This window comes from Catharus ustulatus, chromosome 3 (assembly GCF_009819885.2).
Source record: "Catharus ustulatus isolate bCatUst1 chromosome 3, bCatUst1.pri.v2, whole genome shotgun sequence".
NCBI classification, from domain to species: Eukaryota; Metazoa; Chordata; class Aves; order Passeriformes; family Turdidae; genus Catharus; species Catharus ustulatus.
The window spans coordinates 19,235,784-19,261,721 of NC_046223.1; the positions used below are offsets into that span (position 1 = coordinate 19,235,784).

The window sequence follows — 25,938 nt, forward strand, 5'->3', positions numbered from 1 at the left end:
AAGGAGAACTGCAAGAGTGGAGAGCACACGGACAAGCGAGCTGGCCCAGGTACAGTGCAAAGTAGCACAGAAATGCAGTTGGAGTCAAACAGAATCGTTCACAACTAGCAGACAAGTTGCTGTAAAATAGTCCAAACTGAATTTATTTATTCATGAACTAACAACCTATCCCTGTAATTTGCTAGCTACCCTCCTAAAACTATCAGGAACATTGAGGAGTCAGAATCCAGTGCTGAGACACATTCCACTGTATCCTACATCACCCTATTTTCAAGAGGCTCTTCACGTTACAAATTCCTTTGGCAATCCTAGTGCTCTCCCAATTCACTGTTAGAAGATCTGAGTAAGAGCAACTAAGTTTCTGTTCAGTTCTGTGTTACCTGTTACCTTAAGAACCTAAACGCAGGCATCCTCTGCAGCATTAATGAATTCGGTGATTAACGTGCAATGCTGAGTATCAGGAACTGACAAAGTTCCATTTGTTTCCATCTGTTCTTTAATCTGTTAAATTTATCTTGTTAAGCAGGAAATCTTTCTTCTTTCAGCACTTTCACCTGTTACATCCATTAGCCCAGGTTTGGAGGGTCCTCACACACTGTAGTTACATAGAAGCTGTTTCAATTTAGGAAGCAAGACCTTGTTGTAAGCAACTTTTCCCTCAAAAAAGCACCATGATGGTGTCTTTTGGTGTGATTTTCATCATGTTCACTAGGTACCCAAACTTGTAAAAAAATCCCCAACCTTATTATGAAACAAAAAGCAGTTTCTAAGCAAGTGCTGTTTCTAGAAAAGCAGTAAAGCTGGCCTCAGTAGTTTTAAGTTAATTTAAGAAACTAAATATAAGGCACTTAAAATTGCTTTCCCTGTCAGCTCTAACCTTTCTTTCAGTTTCACTCCTTGATAAAAGTACTAAAACTGAACAGCAGCTCCAATAAACCAATACTTCATGTAACTTTGCAAACTACATCTCAGTCTCACTGGTTTAAGGCTCTCCTTTGAACAGATGATACAATCACTAATCAGTGCCAACACTACTTCGAGGCTGATACACCAACTCACATAAATGTGCACAGGCAGTGAGAGTGAACAGATTTAGTTTCACTTCAGGTGATTCATCAGCTTGTTCATATATTGCAAAATTCATCCTTTTTATTTAACGAGGGACAATATGGTGTCAGAAATTAATGTTCCAGCTATTTTGTCCAAAGAATTACTTCAGTCTGTTATTCCCATGTGTATATTTTTCTGGTGTACATTCCAAGCAAGAGCCATCTGACATTTCCCTCTCTGGGATGTGAAATAGAAAACACTGGTGTGTACCTTTATTGTGGAATTTCCCAAAGCTGCCTTGTAAACATCCCCTCTCCCCCTTAATTTTCACCAGGCTCATTCCATTTCACTATCAGCACATGGAGGAGCAGGATGCACCTGCAATCCCGGAGCACTTGATACTTCCTTGAGCTGAAGGTTCCAAGTTGGCACTGTTCCCAGAGAACATTTCCCCTAACAACTGGCTGTTGTTTTCCAGCTCAGTTTAGGAATAGCCAGAGATTCCCCAACACATCCAGAAATGCTACTCTGGAGTAACCTGAAACTAAACTGAAAAATTTTCAAAATGTATGAATAAACCTTTTCAGGAAATTCAATTCACAAGTTTATATTTGTTTGGAAGTATTTAACCACAAATAGATGGTAGTTAGTCCATTACAGGAATTTTTTATCACAAATAACCATTCACTGAATTTATATCACACAGTAATTGTAGCTATCATGCTGACCCTTTGACTCAAAATTGTCCTTTATAAGTTAAGGTATATGCCGATATTTTTAAGCTGAATAGAAGGTATCTATCTATCTTCAAGACTTACCTGTAAAAAACATTCTGAGCTGTAGAAAACCAGTACAAGCAAGTGCTCGTTCAACTGTTTGACTCTGCTCTTAGACAGCCTTTTATGATTTCCTTGATGCTCCAGAAAAATGCCCTTTTTTTGGAAAAGGCTCAAACTACTCGAGAAGTTTATTTGAAAGCTAAATGTCTGTCAAATATTAGGCATTTGCAGTGTTACTTCTGGTATGAGCTACTATGTTTTAGAAGTAAAAATGGTAGCTTAGCTTTCAGGAAAAACGTCAGTTTTCCGCAACTGCATAACATCTGGCCAGACAAGTTCTGATTTGTTTGGTGCTTTAAATATAACCACTAGGTTATGCTGACAGCCTAATGAACTTGCATTTAACCCACAGCAGTAACACCAAGACTGTGAACAGCTACAAATGCAGCGTTTGCATTTTCAGTGCCATACCAAGTTGGATTCAGAACCACCTAAAGACAAAGGAGCAGATGGTTTAAAAAAGAAAACGTAAGTCAAATTATAAAGCTACATAGTTTAGTACATTAAAACAAAACCAAGGACAATGGTATTTGTATAAGATTCCAAAAATATACAGATGGCAGGGGGGAATAATCACTGTACACAACTCTGAGGTGGTTAAAGTGACCAGAGAGACTGAACAGTGCAAGACATGCTTTTCCAGTTACAAGCTCAAAACAGAAGTGCAAAAGAAATTAAAGCTTTGAAGTGATTTACCTTTTCAGTGAAGTCTGAAGTGATTTACCTTTTAGGATAAGGAAAGCTTAGAATATTGTCATCAGTGTTACAGAGAAATTTCCACCCTAACCCCAACACAGACACACAAAATAAGTTTAAGTTTTCCCATAATACAGCATTTCACTCAAATGGTGTTCCCAGAGCTCGGTGACTCCAGGGACGATTTGCAGGTGTTTGGTGTTGGCCTTTGACCCAAGTGATGCACAGGCAGCCTCTCCATTCTCCAGCTTTGGCTAACAGTAAATCCCTGCCTTCCAGGCAGGGCGAGTGGCAGCCACACAGCCCAGGCTCAAACGCTCCTGCCGCTCGCCTCCCCAGACCGCCGCGCTGCAAGGAAGCCGCTGTGCTGAAAGCAGAGACTGAGTTATGGCTGAGGAACAAAGGAATTGCTTGACACGTCTCTGTGCTCTCTCCCAGAGTTTGGAACAGTTTCAGGCAAGTGCTTTTGGCAGGCTGACTAAGCTGTACATGCATCTATCCATGCAAATGTAGAATATGGCTCCCAAGACCTAGAACCAGGGTGTGTGCATGTGAAGACTGGATAGAAGGCCCTTCCATGGAAGTTTACAAAAATATATAGCCAATACTGCAGCTTAAGAAGTCAGTTTTACTCATTACAGAGAACCCCAAAAAGTATTAACTACTTTTCAGACATTCCAGACAAGGTCACTTGTAACAAAAAAGGTCAAGTTCTCAAAAACAAGGTTTTTAAAAGCGGATCTTTCCTTCAAGTGAGCAGGACATCTGTTTTTACTCTTAACCATTTAGTCAGTTAAGACAATTTATTTAAGATTTCATGTGAACATATGCATAAACACAAATAAGTTTACTTTAAACACATCTGCACGGAAAAAAAGGTTAACCCTTCAAAACATAACAGAGCAGGTCTGGTTAGTATGTAGCTATTGCAAATCTTAAAGATTCTGTGCATTAGGCCCACCCATATAGAAAGCAGGGGAAAAGTCGATGAAAGAAAATTACTGTTCAAGTCGAAGTGGTGTTTTGAAGAGCCAGCAGCCTAAGTGACACCATGAAGCTGGTCACAGTATCCAAACAAGCAGGCCTGCTTGGGCTACTAGAGCAGTGTATCCTCCTGAAGGCGCCATTTCCTCCCCAGTTATTTTCTGTTCCGAAGGCGTTTAGATTTCCTAGGACAGTCCGTGGAATCCACCGCCTTCCTCCTTTTCCTGGGAGATTGTTCATTTGAGCCGGAACCCGAAGAATTCCCTACTGTGCTCTCCATCACCTCTCGCAGCTTGCGCTCCAGCTCGGCCAAGCGGGCGTTCTGCTCCCCAATGATTTGGGTTTGCTCAAGCAGTTTCTGGTCTTGATCCTGGAGCTGCTTCTGCTGCTCCTGCACTTTGACGCGCAGCTCCGAGATCTCCCGCTTTAGCGCCGTCAGCCCTGTGCCGTTGGCTTTCACCTGCTGCTGCAGCTTGGTGACCTCCTGCCTGGAAGGGCTCTGCTTGGAGAACAGCTGCATTGTTGTCAGTGCTGCAGAAGGCCCTGGAACTTCAGAGAGAACTGTGATTAATACTCGGCATTTTACGGGCACAAACGGGGTCCCAGTGTTGATGTTTTGCTTATCCCTACTCCCCACACATGAATCTGAATACCCATGGCAAGTTATGTGAGCAGGTTAAACAGATTTACAGTCACTTAAGTGTCTAACAAGAACATGTGGTAATCTCAGAGCAAAACCAGTTTAATTTAAAATACTTACAGCTTTTCAGTAGTCTGGAAAAAAGTACATAATTGATTTCCTGTACATAAGCCCCCCTCCTCTTGCTGTATCAAAAACTGTGTACAACTATTGTGTTGTCATCTAGATTTAGTGCCACAGATATTAAGACAAAACCCCACAAAGCATCTATAAATTAATTAACATGAAATAGTTAAGGCTGGATAAAGATCTTTCATTAGACCAGCAAAATTCCACTGTCTTAGTTGCAGACAGCTAAAGTTCTAAAAATTTGTAGTTTGGAACTTAATAAGGTATTTCAGCATAACTTACATTTTAGAAGAAAGGAATTTATTTTCCATGCTTCTTTAGAATCACTCCTCCTAAGCACTAAAACCATACTGGAATCTGAGCTTGGAACTGTTGATTCTAATAAAGTTCCTGCAAATCAAGGAGACTAACAGCTACTGTATAATTTCTTTCACTTTTTCTGCCATAAAAGATATCTATCGCTTTTGCTGTCATTATACTCTTCTAGCAACGCTGTGCAAGCAAGGTGCAACTTTAAGTGCCCTACAGAAAGAAGAGTCTGAACAGCCATCCTTCTTTTCCTGCTTTTTTCCTGTTAGGAAATGCCAGCACAGCTGCCATTAGGTGACACTAAGGGGTTGCTATTGGAGAGGTTATGCCCTTCCCTCAACAAGAGAGAAGCATTTCATGCACCACAAAGCCTTGGCCTTGAAAAGTCGATTGACATCAGCTGTGGGTTTGGGCAATACTTCCTCAGTATATATTAACACATATAATTAAAAGAAAAATTTAAACCCATATATAATTAAAAAGGTATATAATTTAAAAAATGAAAGTATAACTAACAGGATATAATTAAAAGGCGGCATACACACAGCTAAAAGGATGGACAGGACATACAAGAAACAAAAGCATCTGCACTTAGGCCTATTGTTTTTGCTTAAGATGTGTTTTTCCCCCAATTTCTACTGTTATTTTTCTAGAGAGTTAAATTTCACAGTTCCTAAAGTGTGAACACATCCTGTATAGGGGAAACTCTACAATTTTACCAATCTTTTGCTCTTTACCATTAGGATAATTTTGGCCATGAGGCAACTACCTTAGAGTTTGGTTCAAAAAAGTTCTGGAAAGTCTGACAGAATATACGAAGGACCAGTTTAATGGCTTATTTATAGACTGTTATTTTAATTGCCTTTTCACTACTATCTGTAGCTATTTTGCTGGTTAGTGCATAAAATAGTACCCCCAGTAAAGTAAAAAAAGCCCATTCTAGCCCACTGTGTACTACTACAGCTTAGACAAATTCATCAGCAGCTTGTCCTACAAATAAAAGGCATCAAGTTGTCATCTCATGTGCCAAATTTCAACCAAATGCAGTGATAAAGTCTCATTCATTGGTGGCACAAAAGCATTTGTTTAAAGAATACACACTATGCATAATTCTAACATACATTCAAGTGACTGTTCTTTTGGTAGTACAAAGGCTCCTTAAATTTCAAAGCAAATGAATTTCAGTTAGCATTCTTAAGAAACAAGTATTATCAATATTTATGTAATAAAGCTCCCATTTAAAGGAGGGAGCTCTGAAAACATACAGTGCTGTGATGTTTTTAAGAAAAACTAAATAAAACTTAACTATATGTTGGAATTAATACCTGGGGCAGTTCCTATTAGACGTCCCGATACATCTGACCCAGGCATCTTTCTTTTCAGTATTGGAACAATCTTCTCATCAAAATATTCCATAGCCATGGAGGAAATGTCCCTTAGTTCTTGAAGAACTTCATGAGCTCTCTGAGGAGCTCTTGTAGAGTTTACATATCTTAGCACTCGATAAATTTCATCTATTACCTAAAACATTTAAGAAGAATTAGGATTTTCTGATAAAGGCAAGATTATTTCAGTTTGTTCAGGGGTTTTTACCACATAACAGTTGCACACTACTCTGTGTTTTAGTTCCAGATCAGCTTTTTGAAGTGCTGTTCATGATATATCAGAGAAACTATTAATTTAACCTATCACAACAGCTCTCTTCAAAGTCATGAAATAATGCTCATTGGGTGAAATTTGAAGTACAGCCATAGTGGCTTGCAGGTTACATAATCTATACTCAGCAGAGCATGGCTATTTCCTTCAGGAGAACCTGAAGCAAGAAGCCCCAAAGCAGAGCAGTCACTACCCCTGCCATTTAAGAAACAGAATTGGAATAGCAAGAATTAGCATTATGTCAGCCTGAAGAGCTGTAAATATTGACTCAAGTCCACTTCCATAAATATAAAATACTGCAAATTCAGGTTAAGTCCAAAATATATTAATTTACAAAACATCAGTCTGCTACTGACATAGAACAAAACTCTCTTGAAAGGTTTGGGAAATAAAGCCCTTTGGTTAGGAGATATACAGAGATGAAGGGTGTCTCACTAATTCATGAATTAAAGTCTGAGGCAGGTCAAGACAGGAGTGCTGGTCTCTTAGACAAAGCTACACAGGTATTTTGTCCAGGATTAAGAATGAAGAGTTTCCTGAAGAACACACATAATAAGGACCTTGTAATACAGTTGCACCTTCTCTTCTGATAAAGGAAGCTGAGCTAAAAAGTCCCAAAAGCTAAACAAGACCCAAGTTTCTCATCAAGCAACAAAAGACTTCTCTAATTTTATCTACTTTACATCCTGTTCGCAACAACATCATCAATATAAAACCTTGCAGCAGTGCTCTGCTATCACACAGAATGCTGAACCTCAAACCAGATTAGCATATTCTGACACAAATTCCCTCCTGGCAGTTCTGAGTAAAATTTCCTGAGGGAAGCAAAGCAGGTGGGAGGGAAACCACAGACTGTAAGTGAACACTAAGCCATGAATCTGATTGACCAAAATATTAATTAATGGGTGAACTGGTAACTGTGCTGAGAGAGCAGCAGTGCTAGCAAGCTAACACACTAAGTAAATAATTAAAAAAAAACACCACAAACTTTTTAGCAGTTGTATCAAAATAAAATCAAGGTCCTTACAAGATGGTGCCTACAAGGAAAAGCAAGCACAACTCCTGCACACCTCAGGTCTAGGGTGAGTACTGCCTTTCATTCTACTCTTCAAAACAGTAGGGCAACATTTTTTTAATGTATCTCATTTACGACATAAATATAGGGAGTTAAGTTCATTTGACTCTGTTATATTAATTTTTTAAAAATACATGGTATATAAAAAAATAAAATCAAATAAAAATATAATTTAAAATTAATTAATTATCAAGTCGACAGGAGTGTACAGAAATAGTTACTTCTTCAAGATAAGAATACATTCCATGCCTACAGCTAATCCTACCACTGGATGCATAAATGCCTTCATGCTTCCCCAGAATCCAAGAGGTAAGTTTTCCATTCATCTCACTGCAATTCAGTTCTCTGCCCACAAAAAAGTAACACCAACATATCCAAACCTTACATAGAAAGATCAATGAACAGAGCATTAGGATAATGTTCACTGATCTCATTTAATCCCTGAGCTGTACCAATCTTCCTCTGAGCATGATTTTGTCAATTCCCCTGTGGACCAGTGATTTCACAGCTTATAAAACATCAGTATCTCCAATGTACATCTTGCCTGCATAATTTATATTTAATGCTGGGCTGGTATTCTAAAAGACCAGAACTTGAGTGACATTCCCATTTAACACACTTTGCACCTACTGTACAAAAATATACCATCCACTGTAATACTGAACCGTGTTTTCACATACTAAACACCTCAATTCAATTAACCTGAAGTACTGAAACCCTTAAGAAAGGTGCCTAAAATCTTGATTGACTGAGTGTTTAATGTTATGTGTTGTCTCAATTACTACATTTTCAGATGGCCTGATCACACGTTTTGTCTAAAAGGTTGTAGAGGATGAGTAAACCACAAGTCAAACGTCAGAATCAAGAGAGAATCTAAGGGCAAGCAGAAATCACATTTGAAATAATTAATATTTAAATACAGCCTGGTTCATTCAGTTCATTCAGACTGACTGGTAAAACAGAGTATTGGCTTGTACGTTTGTTTGCAAGTATATATATATATATATGTATATACACACACACACAATATCAATTTTCCCCGGCTGTGCCAGGTTAAGTTACACAATCCTATTTTTTAAACACAGATACATATTCACATAATATAGTCTACATTTTACCTTTCCAGGTATGAAGCAACAGAGATTGGAATCCACATACTTCATGAAAGTCATATTTAAGAGAGAGAGCCTCGTTTCTACAGCAGCGAGGATGTCTGCATGGCGAGCTAATGAATGGTTTCTCCTTTCTGACTCTCGTCTGGAAAACAGACCACAAGGTGACACTGATTTAACAAGGACACAAAAATCAAACTGTAACATTTATGAAGGTAATTTCACCCTTAAAATCCTGTAACCACTAACATTTGTCTTCATGGAAATGGAAGATACTGACTGAGACCCAGCTAGTAAAGCATACTACACTTTCTTAGACAAAATTTGTTCTCTAAATAATTACTATGCCTTATGTCCTCCAAAAATTTTGCATGTAATTTAGGACTATTTAACAACAAGGTTGCAGTACTAACTAGCAGCAGACCCTGAGTCAGAGTGAATATTTTTATCCCACTCACTCATATGGTCAGTACTTGAATGCAATTGAAATAATAAATGTAATATATTAGTAGTGAAGTCTACATAGCGAAGAACTACAATGAAGTTTAGGTTGAGATAGAAATGTTCTCTGACAAAGGATCTCTATGCTAAGCATTTCGTTTCTTCACTCTGGCTGGGAAATCTGATAGGATACAGCAGCAGCTGCACTTATTCACCAGAAATAGGAAGAAAGACATTGATGTAGTGAGAAACCAGTTTCCAGTAATGCTCACATGTCAGATCCCTCCTCCTTGTTCCCATTTACTCCTTGCCAGTGAAAAACCTTGCCCTTTTTTTTAAAGCAGAGTCTTTGATAAATCATGAGTGAAGGCAGTTGATCTTGAAAAGGAATGGCATTTATTCATTCCCAGGAATCCTCACTTGATTTGCCAGAAGTGTTCAGTAATACAGAACCCAGACTTCTCTGTTTGAAATACCAGACACACTTTTCACACCGCTATTCTGTAATTAAATCTTTGGTTCTTTGGTACTTTTAGGAAAAAAAAATGAAATAAAGGTAAACATGACTCAAATTTTCAAGATATCTAAGAGGAATTAGCCAGAAAGTAATTCCTTTTTGATAATCTGCTTAAATGAATCTAACACAATTAAATTTAATTCCAGGGTTAACTGGTACATACCTTGGAAGTTGAGCTTTGACTTGCTTTTGACACAAGTTGTGGTATCTTTCCACTTTCAGAAATCCCTGATTTAACATTCTCTGGCAAACCAAGTCCATTCGTTTACAAACCTGTATTTAAGTAAAAAGAAATCTTAAGGCTCAATTAAGGCCACAAGCCACTTTTACCATTATCTTAACCCTACCTGCCAGGTAGCAAAAGATTATCTTACTGTTTTTTGCTCCATTTCAACAAGCAAAAATTGCAGTTGAGATTAAGGCATCCCATCTCCATCAAAGATCACCAAAAACACACCAAAAAGGAGCAGCTACGTTTCACTCAGTTCACAAATAAATCTATTGATTTTTGTCTAACAAGAGACAGTAGGCTGAATGCCACCTATTAGAAGCAAATACCATTTCCTCTGATTTTAATGGAAGTTGCAAATGCCCATGCCTGGCTTTTAGCATGGTTTCCAGAGTGATTCTGGTAGATGAAATTAATATTTTGTACTCTCAAAAACAGAAATCTTTAAAGATAAGAAATGATGGTGGTTTTCTTCCAACATTTAAGGCTTATGTTTTTGAAGTCAACCACAATTAAATTTAAAAACACACTTAAAACATTGCACATGGAACAAGATTCTCCTTTTTGTATAGAAAGGTCTTTTCTTCTCTGTTTAAAGGAATCCTTTATTTCCTATGCTGGACACTAATAGTCTCAGGGTTTTTTTGCCCCACAGATTTAGGAAGAAGGGACACCAAGAGCTGCAGAAGATGTAATAAACTACTAAAGTCAAACCTTCACAATGTTACCAGTTATAGGACAAAGCCAACTCACACAAAAGTTTAAAGCAATTGCTATTCAGTTCTGAAGATGCAAGAGCCTAATGACCCAACTGTTCTTTGAAATTGCTTTGGTTTTGTTGGGGTTTTTCAGGTACTTAAGTCCACAGCTCCCCCTGTGACCTCACTTGCCAGTAAATACACTTTTTTTTTTTTTAATAAGCACTCCTTTCCTCCATACACGCCTCATTTCATAACTTTAAAGTTTATACCTTCAGGAGGAAGATTCTCTGCTCTCCCAGAGAAACCTGCAATTACTTTGTGTAATGCCTTCTGTATAAAAAGAAAGAAGTTGTGCTTTGCGTCACAGCTGGCTGAAGTTCTGTAGAACTGACCACTTTCAGACAGATCTGTATGGACAGGCCATTAAGCAGTGACTGTGGATCTGCCTGTGCTCCTCAGCATTAGATCCTTCTGGTTAACAAAGAAGGATCAGACAGGCAAACTGCAGAGGGAGAGTTTCAGCACACTCTGCCCCACATCCAGTGATTCAATTAAATCATCTCCTTTGTATAAGGAAAAATGCTGGTCCTTCCTACAGGAAGGAAGAGATCGTTCTTTCCTCCCTGAGCTTGCAGCTCCAGGGGCGCTCAGATTTAAATGGTTTTTGAGTCCCAGGCTTTGCAGCTTTCTCGCAGCTCTGTGGCAGCGGATCCCTGAAGCAGGAACTGGGACCTGCTCAGGGCTATGCAGCCCTGGCGGCAGCGGGCACAAAAGGAAAACATCTCCAGCCCCGCGCAGGGAGGGCTTTAACCTCGCTCACAGTGACCCCTGCCGGCACAGCTGCCCTCGCAGGGATATACAAATATCCTTGCATTTGCAATTTTGGTGAAAATTTCCTTATTTTAGTCACAGAGCTGAAAGAGGCTATGTTTCCTCAAAGGATAAGTCCAACCAAGCCCTGTGTTCAAGTTTCAGGGTTAGAGAAGTATTCCAAGTCCATGTAAAAAGCAGAGAGGTTGCTTCTTCGTGTGCTGACTTTTGTGTGATAACAGCTTTCTATGATCCTATTAACTCGTTTTCCACTTCATTTGCAAACACAATCTATTAATTTCTGTTTCCACAAGAATGTCTTATTTCTTCCAAGCTTCACTACCAGATAACAAACTCCAAAACAAATATAAAATATCCTAGAGTATTTAGATTCAATATATGTTGTTTTTCTTAGATGGTACACTGACACCATGTTCTATAAAATGCCTTTTTTAGAGTAAAGTAAGTAGCAAAATGCTTATAACTTCATCAAGAAACTTTAGAATACAAATGCCTGTAAATACAGACTGACTGAAACTAGGAATATTAAAGCCATGCTGTCCAAAAGCTATCAGTCCTTACTTATGCTGTGCAGGAAATAAATACAAGTTTGATGCAGAATCTAAGCAATTCTGACACATGTCAGAATCCAAGATAACCTTCTTAGAGTGTTCATGGAAGGAGGTTGTGGATTGTGTGATTTTAATCATGCTTGTTATAGTAACAGCCTGAATGGGAGTGCCTTTCCAAGCTCAGACATGTGACTCAAAAAGAAACTGGAATCTAAGAATTACATTATTATCCCACTGAGGTAAAAATTTCAAAGCTTTTGCAAGTCACTAAAAATATCCCAGTAAAAGGAGCTTTCAAAAGCTGGAAGATAGTGAGAAGATAGTGAGCTTCCCTGTCAGCATGCACAGAGCATTACAGCTTCAGACACTGGGATCTCTGGGGTTTTCTGTATTTCTCTCATGGGGATCATCAGAGGAAGTATATGAAGTAAATACTCAAAAGGGCTGAAAGCAAAATGCTGCTGCTTTTCCTCTCATTCATTTTGTCTGAACAAAAGTTTGAGAGCTCAAGATTTCCCTCATTTCAGACATGACTCTTCCCTGAATACCCATTGTTTAGTCTCTGTTCCTTGCAACTACTTCACTGCTTAACCAGTAGGTGCTTCAGTGATGCTTTCAGAGGCAGTAACCCCAGGAATAGCAGAAAGCATTATGCTCAGGAAAGCAAGTGCTTTTTGCACAATGAGGGGCCCATGGTCTTGCCTTGCCTGATGGCAATCATCACAAGCAGGAAATGTCCTTCACCTCATCCTTTGGTCACAGAAAAAGACTTCTGGATCTCATGCCTGAGATAATGCTCCTCATTATGCTCTACATAAACAATGTTCCTATCTCCATTTCAATCTGAAAACATTCTGGTGTTCTATATCCTCCCACCCAGCCAACTCCTAGGTCTGTTGTCTTGTGTACACTGTAGATCCAAAACCCAATTCTACTCAGAGAATTTTTCTTTTTTTTTTTTTTTTAATGGATCACTGAGCTAAGGTGATCCAAAATAAAAAGTGCATTATGACATCCATTCCTTCCATGCTGGGATCCAGAGAATGCATCAAAATGATGTGTTTAGGGAATCCACATTTTTTTGTTCTAAACATGTATGATCAAACTTTGTTTAGGTCAATTGATATCCTGGATTTTCCTGCCTTCCTCAAGATGCTTTATCCCATGGAATCCCAGATTCTAAGAGGTAATGACGCTGTTTTTGGGAATGTTTCTAATATGCATGAGACCTGGGCAGTTTAATACCTGTCATTCAATTAATGTGCTCCTGCAATGTATCTTCAGCACAATACTCCTTATCATAAGATACACTCATTCACCTTTGATAAACAGCTCAAGTCAGTTCTCCAGAAAACTAAAGTTTAGTGTTTGTGCACAGCAGCTCTTAGAGCAGGAACACACAGGTCTTTCCAAAGGCTACTTACCACCTTTAAAAATCCCCAAGCAATGAAATTTCATTATGAATTTATGCCTGGGCATTGCTATTTTTAAAGGCTACCTTAATTCTCTGAGGAGAATTAAGCACCTGGAGCTATGAAGAACATTCAGTGCCTCTCAGTGAGCTGCCAAAAGAACACCTTCAGCTCTGAACAGCCACCTGAAAGACCCAGCTGATCAAGCTTATGGGCTCAAGCCAGAAAGGCTTTGATTCTTTACATTACTGCTGTTTAACAAAAGGCTACTTTCTTCTCAGAAGAATGCTCATAATGCCTTCTGATGTGCTTAAGGGAACAGTTAGGAATTTGATGGAGATTAATTTTCTTGGCTGTCACTGACTCAAAAACTCAAAACAGGGAAAGACCAACTGAATAGCTTCCTTCATTTTATGCCCAGTATTGTTCTATGTATGTTTCAAAGTCGGTACCTGCACATTTCTCAAAGTTCTGAAAGAGGCAGTCCTCTTCTGGGAAAAGGAACTTGGAGGTGCCATACAAGACAACATAAAAGTGGCACATTTTACTTCCTAAGTGCCAGTGAGAGTTAAACAGCTGGTTTAGTCCTGACACCATCACCTCTCCTACTCTCACCTTCACTCCCAACACAGCATTGCTTACACTTAGTGCTGAAGAAAGAAAAAGCCTTGTGTTGATTTGTGAGAGCTCCCACAAGCACTACCATTCATAAGATGCAACGGGAAAGGTGCAGCCACAGGCTGTGCCTGACATTGCAATTCCGAGCCTGAAACGTGGCACATCCAAACACCATGTGATGTCCTTCCCTTCCCTTCCCTGTGGTCAAACTGCAAGTACCACCTGTGATCTTGGGGATGTCCTGCGCAGGACTGGGAGCTGGACTTTCATGATCCTTGTGGCTCCCTTCTAACTCAGGCAATTCTGTGGTTCTCAAAGTACATCTTTTTTACAGATCCACTACCTACTCTCACAGAAAAAGCTGAAGTCTTCAGGGGACTGACAGCACACACTTAGGCACTGGTGTGCTTGGAGCAGTATAAATGAGAACAGATTTTTGCTGGAAGAGCTTTTGGTTTAAAGTTACAGTCAGGATGCAACACTTCAGGTTGCTGATCCAGGACACAGGTAGTCCAATTTCCTGCAGAAATACACTTGTAATATTACCCAGTTTAGACTAATCGAGTTCTTAAAATAGGAACAGTACAGTGCATGCACGTTTACTGAGAGTTACATAAGCTGCATTAATTCCCTCACTATTATTCCATTTACAACCTCGTAGGAGATTCAGTAAGACAGCAGCTTATCATAATATGACATGGTTTACATCAAGCTCCTTATGCAGGCAGTTAAATATTGATATACATTGATCTCCTCACTGACAGCTGAGGGGTTTTTTGGCATTATCAAGTTCAGAGGTGCAGATACTATATGTTATTAATTACAAATCCACTAAGACTGGAAGAAGGCAGACTTTTTTTTTTTTTACGTCTTTTTTGACCCACATTTCTAGATAGGGGAGGATTCTTGGAGCAGCAGGCTTACCACCTCCTACACTTGTAGGTTTAAACCTTATAAGTAAAAATAAACACACATATGAGACACAATAGACTGCCCGCCCCAACCAGTCACTAGGAGAAATGAGCCTCCAGCAGCCCGGTGCTTTCTCACAGAGCGCGAAAGGAATGAAAGAAGTAAGAGACGGTAAAAAGAGCTTTAGGAATGCGTGCATGGAAGCGCACACCGACAGCGGAGAAGGGATAAAGCCCCATCCCACCCCATCCAGCCCCTTCCCCGGCGAGCGCAGCAGCTCGGCGGGGCACGCCAGGGCCGCCGCCCCCCGCAGCTGCCCCGGGCCAGGCGGGCCGAGCCCGGTCCCGGCCGCAGCGCGGCCCCCGCCCCGCCGCCTCCCCTCCGCGGCCCCTACCAGGCGCAGCTGGCTCGTCTCATCGTAGGACAGGAAGCTGAGGATGCTCTCGATAGCCACAATGGGCAGCCCCATGAGCGTGTTGCTCTGAGGCGGCGGCTCCATGGGCGTCAGCGGCTCGGCGGCCTCCGGCAGCGGGGCCGGGGAGAGCCGCGCCGAGCCCGGGGCGCCGCCTTCGCCCTCCGACACGAGCCGCTCCTCCGGCGCCGCCATCTTGGAGCCCGTCCTTCCTCCGCGGGAGAACGGCACCGCCTCTCTGTGACGCCTCTTCCGCAGCCGTCACGGGGGGCCCCGCCCCGGCGTTCCCGCAGGGAATGGGGCGAATGGAACCGGGAGCTCGGCTGCGACGCCTGGGGGCGTGGGCCGCTCCCCTGCCCTCAGGGGAGCCGTCAGAGGGATGGCGTCCGGTTCTCTTCGGTGGTGCCTAGAGAAGCGAGGGCCGTAGACTAAAACACGAGAAGTTCGCCAACCTGAGGGAGAATTTTTGAAGCTGAGGGTGGCAGAGCGCTGGCACAGCTGCCCAGGGAGGTGTCTCTCTGGAGACCGTCAGACCGCACCGGACGCGCTCTGTGTCACTGCTGAGGTGACCGTGCCTGGCCGGGCGGTTGGGCCGGTCCCTGCCAACCGTAACGAACCTCCCGATTCCCGGGCGGGATTCCCGCCCTCTCCGTGAGGAGTTTCCCCAGGACCCAACCTGGACTTACCCCAAGGGGGCTTTAGAGCATCCCCTCGGGCCGGAGGGGTGAGCGCCTCCCTCTCCATGCCCATTACATCTCCTTTACAAAGTAATCCAGCCTGCTGGATTTCACCTATAGATGGGCGAGCACCCTTTCCGCTGCCAGCCTTTGGGATCGGAGCCAGCTGGCAAAACCCTCGGCAGCCCGAAAACCACTGCCATGACTGAGCAGGCGGAATAGCCAGAATAAAACAAACTCCGCTCCTTAATTTGCTCTTTATATTAAGGAGGTTTCTGGATCAGATCGCTGGGACAACAAAGGGATGGGACCAGGAATGTTTATAGAAAATTCCCTGGTGCCTCGGAGAACAGACACACCTCAGTTTCACAAGCGTTTTAGCCTGACAGAAGTTGGCAGAGCCTTTGAAAAGCGTGGTGCCAGTCTCCTCGGTGCCTTTGTTTCACATCAGCAGCGTTGGGTGTCTGTGCCTGGCTCGGGAACCGGTGCTGCTGAACACTGGCTTGCCAGAGGAAATCACTAAACAAATGCCAAGAGTGGTGGTAGCAAAGAGAAAAGACATCAAATGTATGGGGAAAACAAGACCACTTCTTTCAGTACCGCTACCAAGGTAGTACAGCTTAAAATATTATAGGACTAAAGAATTGTCTGCCTGCAGCACCTCTTTACATTTCTTTTTCAGCCGTGTTTCCTCTCTTTGAAGTTTTATCTTAACCCATTTCTTTCACTCCCCCCTCTCCTCGAAAACTCATCTACAACCTCTTTCTTTAAAAAAAAAAAAAAAAAAAATTAAAAAAGGCATCTAGAAAAGAATGAACTTGGAAGCAGGGCAAATGCAAGGGTAAGGGTTTATATGTGTCATGCTAATGGCACTCCAAAAATGTGTGCTGAAATTAATATTTCCTTTTGGGGAACAGAACACTGTGTGCCTTGTATGGATCTGGAAGTGTTTTGCTGCCTCCCCTACGCTAAACTCATCAATGCTGCTATCTTGCAACAAGAGTTTTATTCTTGTGCATGGTTTTCAGACCTGATCTCCTTTCACATGCACCGTCAGCAGTTTAAAACTCACTCAGGAGAATTCTTTATGAACTTGTGACTTGGCACGTGAAGTTTGGGCTGGCAGTGTGTTGATGCTTTAAAAGGAAGTGGGGTTTTTCATCCTACCTAAGCTTATAAAATTTCACATTGTTAAGAATGCTTTTTGTTTGTTTGTTTTTGGTCATATCATTTGAATTACTTCAGTTTTTTAATATGAGCTATATGTTTATCATATCACCAAACAGAATAAATACAATGAACAATATATATATATATATTATGCTCACTATATACATAGCTTAACAGTTAATAAGTCTATTTTAGTAAGTAGGGTAATTCTACTGCCTTCCAGATTCTGACTCATGTTCTTCCCCAGTGTATCTGGTATCATTTTTCTGAGCATGCATCACTTTGAATTAATTTGGAAAAACACAGTTCTCACGCACTTTCATAAAACCCCCATTACAGACTCTCCAGTGGATGAACTTTTCAGTTATTTTGGGATACTGTGAAGCCAGAAAACTTGATAATACTTTCTGAAAGGGATGAAATAAAGTTTTGTAGAATTTATTTGCATGTGACATGTCATGTGTCATCTTTAAATAGCCTTAAATCTTGTTATTTTGAAGTAGCCATTTTGATTTTACCATAGTTTTGATTTTACCACGTTAGAATTCTAAGTATAGTTGATTTTTTTTAAATTCTCAATGACTCACAAGAAGGTGTTAGGGGAAATGAATTTTTTCACTCCTTTCATGCAGAAATCCACATAATGTTTTTATTTATGTTAGGGGGAGTGAAATTTTGATGTCTCCATACTCTGGACTACATGTTGTGCTCCCAACTGATTGGAGTGTGGTGTGTTCAGGCTGTGAAATTTTACTGAAATTGTGCGGAATATTTGGGTTGGGCTTTGTATGGAAGCAAGAAACACTAAGAACTGTGATGAATAGAAAGCAGCTGGGCTCAAATACAAGTCAAGTTGTATCTATGAAATCTGAGGAAGGAGAATAAATTGAAGAAAGGGTAGAAAGAGAGAGAGTGAGAAGCAGGAACTAACAAGAAGACATCTGGGAAGATGGGAATGGGGAAAAATTAGCAGCAGGGGTAATTTAGCACTCTCTAAAGAGGTGAAGGGAAGTGTGTAAGTAGGTCAGGAACTGTCATGTTGATGTAGAATATTGGAGCAAAGAGGAGTAATGTGCTCAGAAATGAGAATAAGAGCAGAAGTTGGGTGGGAGGAGAGCAGATTTGTTTTATTAAATCAGTGTAATCAATAGAAAAATAGAAAAGGCTTTCCCACATTATATGTTTTCTTCTCAGGGCCAGCAGCAGTTTGCTCACTTCATGGATATTAGAGATTTTTTAAGAGATGCTAAATTTGAAAGAAATCTGGTCTATTCACACAGCTGTATTTTCATTCAAGCTGCTGGACACTAAAGCAGAGTAAAGTCTTTCTTGCTTAAAGGTCTTTTTGTGAAAGGCATTAAAAAATGGAAAAGAGCCATATTTAAATTTCCTTTGAGAGTGTTATTAATAAACAGAGACAGCAGTGTGAATTTGAACACATTAATCTTTTGCAGCTGAAACTTTTAATCCTTTAATAGGTAAATGGAGTCAGCTTCAGATATGAATGTAATCCCAGTTTAATTAAATCAATATAAATATTTAACTGGATCCTTTGCAGTTTAATCAGTTTTGGACCCAGTAGTGCTACATGTTGCATAAAAAACTGATTGAGAAACTGGCTCTGAAATCTACATCCACCTCTTAATTTACTTGTAATACTGTGTATTAGGTGTCTGATAGTAATCTTATGTTGATGTTGAGAGGCAGAAGAATATGATGCTCCATGGGAGATGAGAGATAGAAGCAAAAGGAAAACAAGTAAAAGACAGGAGGATAGAAAATACAGCCTCTGTAGATTTTTCTGAAATGAAAGTCTGGGGACCAGACTAATCTTGAGTGGTTTATGTAGGTCAGGCATGTTGCACAGTAAAGCTTTCATCAAATATGTTTTTCTGTTTCAAATTTCAAGAAAATACTTAATTTAAAGTGTTTTCAAATCCACAGGGAAATTGGCATTGGTAGACACATACTATATTAATTCTATACAACTAATAATTAATTACAAATCAGGTAAACTGATGTACTTGGGGGATAAAAAGGACAAGGGTTCAGACAAATACCCTTTCTATTTTCTTGTAGTCAAAATACCTCCCCCAAGGAGGGCTGCAGAATCAGCTACTGATAGCATGTTGCCTTGGTGGGGTTACACCTCCTCACACAGCTGTACTCAGAAGTAACCTTGGTAAACAAGCTTCAGTGAAAAAATAAGAGACTTTCATTAGATAACATGACTTCTGTCAATTCTCTGTATTATTCTGTTATAGGATACTTGCCATCCCTAGGGCGCAGAATTAGTTTTCACCATGAGGAAGGGCTCATTTTTGATGTAAATTCCAAGAAATTCCTTTAATTTCAGTATACTGCTACATATTTATACTATGATAAAGATAATTCAGTGAAGACATAATAATGTCTCTATGTCTCATCAGTTCAGCTTGGTGAAATACAGATACAACAAACTGCACCAGTACTTTTGATGTCCCCATGTCTGCCAGGGTTATCTCAAGCAGAATTTGATATGCTGAGGTACAGGACTGTAGCTCTGGGTGAGAAGGTGCACAGAAAATATAAATTAACCATGGGAAGAGGTTCATAAAGACATGGTTTGCTCAGTCCTGCAGTCACTTTACAGAAAAGAAGTTATTGGAGGCCTGATCTTGAAATAATTTTGTATTTTCTGAAATCCTTCTGGTTTCATTCTCTCTTGACTCCAGAGGGACTGCTAACACGAGCTAAGTCTGGCTTCTTGGCAGCTGAGCAATAGGGATGAGGCAACAGTAAAATGGCAGTGATCATTTAACTCTCCACATCCTCCAAACATCCAACTGGGATGAAGGTCCAGAGTCTCTGTGTGCCTAATCAGTGTCTTAAAGTTTCTAGTAAGGAATGGGATTTTGATCACAGAATTTCTCTTTCCAACAGCTGAGTATATTTGTGCTTAATGAGCATGTATTTCAGTTCCTTCCTTGTTTTTCCTCGCTGGCCAGCTCCCTTATGGGGCTGGATGAGTGGCTGCAGGCAGATACAGCTTTCCCAAAATGCTGTAATTGCCCTAAAGAGACATTTTGTTACAGAGGGTCTTCTGTCACGATCTGTGCTCAGATAAATTGACAAGGATCTAGAGTGAGTGTAGTGAATATAATTTAGTTATTGAGAAGAAGGCAGCTGTGTGTGATGCATACAAAACACTAATTTGTGCCAGGCTCCATTTTGTTGAAAGATGCTGGGGTCTAATGGAAGAGAAAGTTTCTTTCTCCTCTTTTTAAGACACAGTGCAGACTTGCTTTAGCTGGCTGGTTGTTAAATTACCTGTGAGGGAACAAACTCCACACTGAATTTAAATTACATAGAAAAGAATTTTCAGTGAGGAAATTAGAATTTTCTTCCAGCAAATAACTTGAGAAGTTGGAGGAGCTTTAGTTTACTGAAGTTAAAACATTCCTTGCTGACCTGGGATAAATTGAAGACTTCTCTTTAAAGTGAGTGATGCTTTTGATATTAATGACACTTTCTATTTTTAGGGAATCATCCTTTGAAACTGTACTTAAATGATCAGTTTAAGGCCTGAAGCAAATTTCTGAAGTATTTTCTGAGTGCTGCTGGCTCTGTAAAATTATTAGTTTAGTGAGTAACGTGATTGAGTATGTACTTTGTGCAGTGGGTGCATGAGGGACTGTAGCAACTTAGATAATGGGGTTAGTTTCCAGAGAGGATGCAAGTTAAGCAAGAAATAACTTTTAACTAACTTTAAAGTTACAGAGTCTGAACTTTGGTTGTCTTGTGCAAGCCCTGTGTCTTTGGTTGCTTTTGTGCATGACTAGCTCCTACATGCAGTGACCACTGAAGTTTATGTTTACTTTGTGTAGTTGTAAGTGCTATCACAAAGCAAGGCACCAGCTCTCATGCCCCTGAGTGAGGAACTGAGCTGTTCCTTGTGTTGGGAAAGTCTAGATTTTGTTTCAGCTATGGTGTAGGAGTGTGGCAGAATACAGTTATTTGTTTAGATTTTAAATGGATTTAATCTGTGTGTGAATAAGGAAGTATATGCCACAACCAAGATGGACTGGGTGTGAGCACAAAGCACACACCATCCAAGAAGGACCCCGATGACGTTCTGTGCTAAGCATGCATTGATGTGATAAACTCCCTAAAGAGGCTCATTTCAGCTGCCAGACACAGTTTGGAGAAGTGGCTTAACTCCAGGAGGAAGGTATATCTTCTTTGTCACTCCTCAATGTCCAAGAAAACTTTACACTTAGAGAATTGTCTGACAGAAGTTGTGGCAAGCCACTGTGTCTTAATTTAAAATTCATACCTGTTAAATGCTTCTTGATGTGTTACTTTGAATGTGGCATCAACCAAAGGCTTTTGCTTTGGAAGCAGCCACTGGAATAACATGGGATATCATAGCTGATGCTGTTAGCAAATTTCTTAAGAGTTCATTAATCTTACCTGCAGTCTTTGGAATTTGATCAAGCACCGGAATAGGCTGCCCAGGAAAGTGATGGAATCACTGCCCCAGACATGTTCAAAAATGTATAGTTGTGAAGGACCTGGCAATCTTGGGTTAATGGTTGGATTTTATGACTTTAAAGGTCTTTTCCAACTTTAATGATTCTGTGGTTCTATGAACTAGGGAACTTTGCTTTCCAGCTGGGAGATAGACTCAGTCATTGCTGCATGTTTTCCCCCAAACTCTTTCTGCTGTAAGGTCTGCTATCTGATGTTTTGATAATAAATTAAATTGTAGGAATGCAGTATTACATAGTGGAAATGAATCTAACAACAGCAAGAGGTCAGCTGGTAGATTAGCAGAACTGTATGTAGGTGCTGAAAGTGTTAAACCATCGGTTTTCTGTTCTTCAGCTGCATTTTCCCTTTGTGAGGAAGTTTGACAACACGTACTAATCGAGGTCTTTGTGTTGAATCACTGCCTGGAAAAGCCTTATCTTGAGCTGAAGAGTAGCTGTACAAATTAGGTGCCAGAATTTCAACATTGCTGGAAAGAATCCAGACTTGGGAAGCTGCTGTGCCACAGCCCGATGAGCTTAGATGAGCAATTCTCTTGGCATGTTCCTTTTAAAATTTTTTTCTTTTCCCCACAGCAAAGCTTTTCCTTCCTTCTGGGCTCTTAAATCGTATCCTTCGGGAATTAGAGCTCACAAGTCTGACTTGGTGGAGTTTTAACAGTAGGTGGCAGTGGACAGCAAACCTAACCCAGCTGCCCTCCTGTACCTCTTCGATTGCTGCTGCTCTCTTGATTTATGACTAACTCTGAAATTATTGTCTTAGAAGCAGTCTAAGAATCATATTCAGCTTTTTGCTGAAGAATTGGAGAGTTTAGTAAAAAATACCGATAGGTACAGCTTTTTTTTTTTTTTCCCTTTAAATTCTTGTGAGTTTTTGCAAAAGGAATGTTGCCTGATAATCCTCCAAATTTTTGTCAGGACTGTAAAAGGGGACTTGGCTGGTGTGGAAGTAGTTTTAGGCAGTCTGGTAGAGCAGAGGATGTGAAGTTACTGTTAAAATTTCTTAGATACAACACTGAAGGAATTAAGTGGAATTGTTGAGTTCTAAGTAGAGTGCTGAGAGCAGGAAATACAGCAGTGTTTTCCAGCCCTGTCTTACAGATCCCATTGTATGGAAAGACTAATGACAAGAAAAGATGATGCTGTTTATTTTTACTGATTATCATTACCAATGCCAATTATAATGTCTCTGCTACTGCAGGTTTCTGTGATTCAGATCAAGTAGATCTCCTGTGGAAAGAATGATTCTGCTACATTTCTATTTAGTGGTTTGGTGGACTTTATTTTTCCCTTTCATTGGATACTTTTCAAGCCATTCCAGGAGTATGAACTTCCCTTGAACCCTTGCTGTGATTACTTGTAGGGAACTGCATGTGGCCTTAGTCAAGTGCAGCATGCTCTGCTTAGGCTGCCAAACGTAGTGGGAACCAAGGAAGAGGTGCAGAGCTTCAGCTGTCCGTGCCATTGGCTCCAGGTCCTGTGGATCTCCTCTTCCTTTTTCTGATAGCTGTGTGTATGCAGGGCTGGCAACTGCTGCCCCTTGCCAATGCTCCTGTGCATGACTCAGTTATCTCCAGCTGTGGACACTCTGGATGTTGAACCTGCGGTCAGAAACCTCTCATGTTTCTGCCCTCTCTGGGGGAGCCATCAGCTCTCTGCTCGTAAACCAAAAACTCTTTCCTGTAATTAATAACCCGTTGTGAGAAATTCATGCCATGCTTATCCAGTGAAATCATGTCTGAGTAGCTGTGAGAAGCAGGAATGTGAGGTGCTGGAGGGAGGGAGAGCAGTGCTGCAGAGATAGGCACCGGTACAAGTGGCTTTGGCCCCACTTTACCTGCAAAGCTGGCCGGCACTGTTCTCTCTGCTGGAGAGGAGCTGGGATCTAAAGGGGGAGAGCAGATGGCACTGGGGGCCTTCATTGCAGTGCATGAGTCACAGAGCTGGAAATAAATAGGTGCACCCCTTGGAGCTTCATTTCCTTAGCAGGGATGGGGTTGGAGTTCCGTGTGGAAGATGTCAAAGCTAGAACTTGAGCCAAAAGAGACTTCTGTGGATTGGCCTGCAAGAGGCTTGTGCTAGCAAAATGTGGCTACCTTGCACATGCACTCATCTGAAACACCTTTTCTACTTGATTTTTACCTAACCATTTCCAGGTTTATTTTACAGGCTTAAAATTGTTATTTTAATATTCTAATAATTAAAATTATTTGTGTCTGTATTTAGGGAGTACATTAAGATCACACTCCTGATTTTATCCCTTATCAGCTAGATGCTTCTAAAAATTCGGCAGGGATTTGCAGAATTGCTGGCTGGAGTGTGTCCAAAGAGGGACAACAAGGCTGATGAAAGGTCTGGAGCACCAAGGCTTCTGAGGTGGGACTGGTTTAGCCTGGAGAAAAGGATGATCAGAGAGACCTCATGTGCTCTGCAGCTCCCTGAAAGGAGGTTGTAGCCAGTTGGGTCTTCTCTCCTAAGTAAAAAGCGACAGGGAAAGAGGACATACTCAAGCTGCACCAGCAGAGGTTTAAATTGGAAAAACGTCTTCATTGGAATGTCTTCATTCAAAGGCTGCCCAGGGAAGTGAGGGAATCACCTTCTCCAGAAGTGTTCAGAGGACATGGATATGCGGTGCTTAGGGACACGCTGTAGTGGCAGACGTGGCACTGTTGGGTTAATGATTGACCTCCACGAACTTAGAGGTCTTTTCCAAACTCAGTGACTCTATCACTCTACCATTCTAAGAATTTCAGTTCTCCATTGCCACTTGCTCTGACACGTAACATTTTTATCCTGTGAGATAAATCTAAAGTGTGACTTAAAAAAACTAGCAAATGAAAACTGTCTCGGTAAACCTTCTGTGCGTAGGTTGACCCATGCATGAGGGCAGTGGAGAGGCGAATCGGAACGGACGCAAATCGGGAAAGAGCTGGAATCCACAGATCCACTCAGGTATCCGGTGGGATATCCGCGGGGTTTGGGAGCAGCAGTGCGGCTCTTTGCTCGCGCCGGGGCGGCGCGTTTCCCGTCCCGCAGTGCACTCGGTGTGCGGGGACAGGGCAGCAGCGCCGCTGGACACGCGCGTTTCCCATCCCGCAGTGCACTCGGTGTGCGGGGACGGGGCAGCAGCGCCGCTGGACACGCGCGTTTCCCGCCGGGACAACGGGAGCCGCTGCTCGGGACGCGGCCGGGGCGCGTATGGGGCGGGGCCGTGACGTCACGGCGTTGCCCGGAGACACCGCTCTGTGTTCGTGAGGCGGCCAATGGGCGCCGGGGGAGGTGACGTCATGCCGCCGGCGGCGCCTCCTCATTGGCCGGCCGTGTGGGGAGCGGGGTGGGGGGGAGGGATGCGGGAGAGGCCCCGGGATCGGGACAAACACGGCTCGGCTCGGCTCGGCTCGGCTCGGCTCGGCTCGGCCGGGATTTTATCCCTATCCCCCCCACTGCAGCAATATTGTATTAAACAGTGCTTGCTTACCGCCTAGGAGTCCCTGGGGAAATGGGCGTATTAATGCTCTCAAAGTTTCTTTAGTGCTTTAGAAAAAGAGGTGTTTGTATACAAATTAGGTTCCTGGTTTGCGTTTCTTCATCTGGGAACTTCTAATCCCCTCCGCTTTTATTCTGCCAAATTGCTGCCAAAAATTTAAAACGAGAAGGAAAAACAGATGGAGCTGGTACAGAGCCCTGTAACGGTGCTGACTGAACACACTTTTCTTCCAAGCCTTGCGTGAACTTCTGAAGCGCTGCTAGCAAAGTACCGGGTTTGGGATCCAAGGAAGGGAGAACTTCCCCCCCCCCCACCTATCAAGCAGTGGGTGCAAAAGATTTGTGGAGATGTTTTTTGGACAGCCCAACTAAGACTTTGTCACCTCAGTGAGGTCTGACTTGATCGACTCACCAGGTCCAACCAAAAATAACCAAAAAATAAAACATGCCCTGGGCAGGGGTGCTCCATTGATTGGGTACACGAGGAGCTAAAAGGGATCTGTAGGACGGTCCGTCTGCAATAGGGCTGGCGGGGGCTCGCAGATCAGCCTAGGGGAGGCTTTGCTGTTGAAACCCGACCTTGGCCGGAGCCTTCCGCGCTGCCGATGCAGGGCACACCGGGCTGCGTGCGCCCCTGCCCTCCGGGGGGCCCCGAAGCCGGCAGGAGGAGGTGACCGTGGGGACTCCCACGGATCTCGTACTTCCACAACCCCGCTGAGCTCTGAGCCCTGCCCTCTCCCGGGCACCTCTCCGCGGAGCCCCGGCCGGGGCAGGAGGCGGGCCGGCCCCTCCCGGGGGTGGGCGGCGGGCGGGGCGCGGCGGCTCCTCCTCGCCGGGCCGGGGTTAGTTTCGGAGCGGAGCCGGGGGTGGAGGCGGCCGTGGGAGAGTGGCTCCCGGTGGGAACAAAGCGGAGGGCGGGCGGTGAGGCCGGGCCCGGTCCCTCCTGCAACAGGTCGTCCCGG

General features: G+C 42.2%; 1 protein-coding gene across 1 annotated transcript; it reads right to left on the reverse strand.

The window, feature by feature from the left end:
- Positions 1-2,370: 2,370 nt before the first annotated feature.
- FBXO28 (F-box protein 28) lies at positions 2,371-15,317 on the reverse strand. Its single transcript, XM_033055976.2, has 5 exons — positions 15,097-15,317; positions 9,612-9,721; positions 8,497-8,635; positions 5,973-6,168; positions 2,371-4,118 (listed from the first exon to the last, which is right to left on the reverse strand). Exons 1-5 carry the CDS (start codon positions 15,307-15,309, stop codon positions 3,724-3,726), a joined length of 1,053 nt encoding a protein of 350 aa, XP_032911867.1. The 5' UTR covers positions 15,310-15,317; the 3' UTR covers positions 2,371-3,723.
- Positions 15,318-25,938: the final 10,621 nt, after the last annotated feature.